We start from the raw sequence: 4,837 nt of genomic DNA on the forward strand, positions 1-4,837 counted from the left end.
TTTTTGTGCTTGTAAGCACCGTAACCTACAAGAGAAATAATCCTTCACTACCTGTGGACATTCAAATAGCAATGGGGTCAACTATTTATTATTTTTGCATTGCTTTTCTATCTGTTAGCTTAATCATAATGATTATTATGACTTGAATTAATGAAGTAAGGGCAAGACAAACAATAATATAATACATGTCTGATCAAGATTTGAACCTATGACTTTTGACTGTAGCAAGTTATGCTGATCACTCCACTACTGAGGCAAGTAATTCAATCTATTTGAAATGGCATATGATATATCTGAATTGATGAACCAGTGGAACTGAAGCAGATTTATACTTTAGTGGAGACATTTTTTTAGACTTTTTAAACATGGACCAGCTACGAGGGTTGTTTGGAAAGTTCTAAGAATCCGTCAGAGGTGGCGTTGCAATCGGAACAAAAGCATGTGCATTAGAAGGCCACATCTGTTCTGAATATGCAGGGAAAATTTCATCGTCATCTGGAGATGACCCCTTTCACGTCCCAAAAAACTGACGCCATCACCTTCCCTGCCGACGCAACCGCCTTTGCCTTCTTTGGTGGCAGAGAATCTGCATGCTTCCACTGTTTGGACTGCTCTTTTGTCTCAGGCATGTAGTGATGAACACAAGTTTCGTCCATAGTGACATAATGCTGCAGAAACTCTTGAGGATTCCTCTGGAAAAGCGCCAAACATTCAGTTGAAGTCACTGCGCGAACGCGTATTTGCTCCGGTGTGAGCAGGTGTGGCACCCATCTCGCCGAAAGCTTCCTCATGTCCAACTCTTCAGTGAGAATGTGGTGTACTTGGTCCACTGAGATGCCCATTTCATGAGCTATCTCCCACACTTTCAATCTTTGGTCAGCCAGCGCCATCTCATGGACTTTATCGATTGTTTCTGGTGTGAAGATGGTTGGCGGACGTCCACTGCGGGGATCATCTTCAATGCTGTCCCGTCCAAGCTTGAACAGCGTCATCCACATGCTAACAGTGGCAAATGATGGGATAGTGTCTCCCAACACTGTGTCCAATTCGGCTTTGATGGCTGTCACATTTAATCCCTTTTTCACCAGAGACTTGATGACCACATGAACTTCCTTTTCTTCCATGTTGTCACGTCACTTGCACTTTTGCTCCTTCACATGCTGATGGAAACCAGTCTATTGGAAGAGTAGCGACGATTTTCCTTGCATGTTCAGAATAGATGTGGCCTTCTAATGCACATGCTATTGTTCCGATTGCAACGCCATCTCTGACAGATTCTTAGAACTTTCCGAACCACCCTCGTAGTCCTTGATTCACATTGGGCATAATGCATTGAATGAAGGATTAGTATTTAAATACCCTTTAGCCAACAAATCAGAATAAATTAGTGATCACACCACCTCCAACAAAATGATAGATATAGAGAATGTGTGGAACTCTACCCCTACATCCACTAAATGTGCTTTCATGGCATGGTGACATATGCATGGAAAACTTTACCTTTTTACATTTAGTTTCTATCAGGGTTCAGAAGATGAAAAATCATCCCTTTTTTTTCAGAACCTTCAAGACTGCAAATATAAGTTTTGTTTAGTAACAAAAAAAACCTCTTCTACTTTGCATGTTGTTGCAATCTTGGGTTGGTTGTTCATTTCCTGTAGTTCTGCAGTTTGAAATTGTGCTTTGAGGTTCTCGACATTTTGTTCTCTCAGTTATTCAAAACATTTAAGTCTACATTCTTCTCCCAAAATAACACAACAGAAAATACATGCAAACTTTAGCTTAAATGCAAAAAAATGGCAGATACTTTGTTGGTGTCTGTCTGCAGATAATGCTAGATTGAAAGGATGCAACGATAAATGTTGCAGACAGCTACAAATTCAAACAATAGCATCAAATAGCTTTAGTGGTTTAAACCATCGAATATCAAGTTGTGTCAAATTAGTAAAGATGTTGCAGATTTGTTTGACACCTGTTCACTGTCTCCCACCCCAAACATCCATGCAACAGCTACATACAGTAATGGTCAAAGTATCACGTACTTTGAAAAATTGAGTTGCAGGTATGCTTTCACAGAACACATGATCCAACTTGGACCAAATAAGAAAATCACCATCACTACCAATGCGTTAGAATTATCACAAGGGCTATGTATATACAGGGTGGTCATGGACGTCCGCAGGATTTTTTCCAGGGAGGGGCAAGGAAGGTATTTTTTCCAAGGGGGACAAACGAAGGCAAATCTTCTCCAAAAATAGTGTTGTTCCCTAAAAAACATTGCTTAAATTTGAATTTATGGTGTTCATGCTATAATTAACACATATTATTGTGGCTAAAATGAAATTATATGTGTGCAATACATATATTTTGGTTGACTTTCATTTTCCAGGGGGGGGGGCCTTGCCCCCCTTCCGGACGCCCATGAGGGTGGTGCAAAATTCCGTTTACAACGCGGAGGAGGTGAATCGCCAAGTGAAATGAAGACAAAAATGTAAATGGAATTTTATCGAATGACGCATCGTGTCAGAGATAGAGGATGCCGAAATCGTGTAAAAATGGACTTCACACCTCCATATGCCGACAAATAGTACTCATAAAGAAGATGCGGCACGATATCCCCCCCAAAAAAAACACACCTGGGCTAGCGAATGATGCACAAATCGGTGTCGAAAATGAATGCGGCAGGGATTCCCCACATGAAGTGAGGGATTCCCGGGAATACGTATGTCCGACATGGAACGCAAGTATCGAATGGAGGTACAGTGTCTCTCACAAGTTTTAGGACAACGACATTTTAAACTAGGCAACCCAATTTACGCAAGGCGTTGGTGGGTTGCGTGTACAGTTAGGCTCGATTTCAGGGTTGCCACATGCACAATAGATATTTATAAAATACGCGAAAGAAATAAAAACAAGTATTATCGTATGAAATTATTAAAAATATCACTATTATATCGCGACAAAATTCTTTCTCAAAGAAAAAAAATAGGTTTTCTAGTATTTCATTGCTGATGAGGCTACAGAAAGGAAAAGAGGTGATAGAAAACGAAAGGTGACAAAGAAGAGGTGAAAGAGAAAGCGAAAGGAGAAGAGGAAAAGTAGAGGAGAGAAGAAAGAAAGGAGATAAAATGTCGTAAGAAGAATGGAAGAAGATTCTAGGAGAGATGAGGAAAATGGAGCAAAGAAGAGAAAAGAGAAGGAAAACGAGATGAGAGAAGAGCAGACGAGAAGAGGGGAGTGGAGAGTAGAGTAAAGAACAGAAAAGAGAAGAAGGAAAAGACGATTGCAGTGGAGTCGGAAATCTAAGACAGGAAAGGAGATACGAGGAGTGGAGATGAGTGGGATAGAGATAAGGTGCGAGTAAAGTAGGGAAGGCGATATGAGATAAAAGCAGAGCAGGAGGAGGGAAGAAGAAGGAGAAGGAGAAGAGAAGAACAGAAGGGACTGAAGAGAAGAGGTAGTTGCAGAAAATATCGTCTCAGCGTCAAGAATTGATGCATTGGTCAAATTATCGACATGAAACATTCAATAACATTTTGAAATGTATTGGAGAATGTATTAGATCGGTGCGAAATGCCTTTTGGCTTAGTTCAGAGCAAGATAAAATCTTCCATGCAAGATCTTTGATTTTACCTTCGATTATACCACTAAAAACATGAATGTAATTTTAATAAGAATTATCTCATTTTTGTCCACCTCTCGGTTCGTTGAAATGGAGATTTTGTAATTTAATATTTCCCCTCCCCCTTCGTTAATTCCAAACTGAATCATTCCGTTTCACACGGCGCGGACAATGAACACAATGGGATAGGTCTAAAACTTACGAAAATTTTCTGCCACCGGAAGGGTTTGAACCTACGACCATGAGATTGACAGTCCTGAACGGTAAACACTACCCTACAAGCTTTCGCTCCTGAAAGTAAGTAGAAGGAGCTGACCAATGTGAAATGTAGATGCAACTCTCCTCCTACATGTAATGTGCAAACAATACTTGTTTGGTTTGTAACAAAGAAATCGAAGGTAGTACGACTCGGCGAAAACATTTAATGGAGAATTGCACATGATGAAAACTTATCATTCTATATTTGCGGAGGTTTCCTTGCATTGAACTCGAGTGGGAAAAGGGGTAAAATTAGTATGTTCTGAATTTCCACAAGTATAAATAGTTATTTCATTAATATTTGTCAATGTCTTTGAAGCAGTACACAATTATCGTTAGAGTATCATAATTCACGATCGTATACATGAAAATATCCCTTTGAACGTGTGTCAATTCATTTATTTGTTTATCTTTTTTTATAAATTCCATATGCAGAACAATGTAACCACTATACACTGCTATTACAAATAATGTTACCATGCTCTTATTTAATAGAAGGGGATTTAGAAAAAAGAAAAAAAAGAACACCTAGTATGGAGGATCGAACCTGAGACCGCAATCAATGTTTTCAAGAACTCTAACCAATACACTATGCCTTTTGTTTCCCTTGGATCAACAGTTCGTAATTCTTCTGTCGCGTCAATATTGTAAACGTTATCCTGCAAAAAGAAGTTCAATACTCTGATATAGCTCTGTACTTCTAGAATTACTCTATACACATGCATTTGTAATTTAACTCTGAATTTATTTCTTCGTTGTAAGTATATCTAAGCTTGTGAATATATATTTTATTTGTAATTTTATAACGGTTACATGAACATCTACGAAATAGTTCCTTATAATTACCTCCGGTTGACCAAGTTGCCAATATAAACAAATGGAATACAGATTGTCTTTGAGCTTACATTGTTAAGAAGGAGCGGATACACGTATTATTATCCCAATACTTATTCAATA

At 38.9% G+C, this 4,837-nt stretch overlaps 1 protein-coding gene across 1 annotated transcript; it reads right to left on the bottom strand.

Moving 5' to 3' along the window:
• Nucleotides 1-491: 491 nt before the first annotated feature.
• Nucleotides 492-1,124, bottom strand: LOC145994032 (protein GVQW3-like). Its single transcript, XM_083130113.1, has one exon. It carries the CDS (start codon nt 1,122-1,124, stop codon nt 492-494), a length of 633 nt encoding a protein of 210 aa, XP_082986239.1.
• Nucleotides 1,125-4,837: the final 3,713 nt, after the last annotated feature.

This window comes from Lepisma saccharinum, chromosome 10 (assembly GCF_977018435.1).
Source record: "Lepisma saccharinum chromosome 10, izLepSacc3.1, whole genome shotgun sequence".
NCBI classification, from domain to species: Eukaryota; Metazoa; Arthropoda; class Insecta; order Zygentoma; family Lepismatidae; genus Lepisma; species Lepisma saccharinum.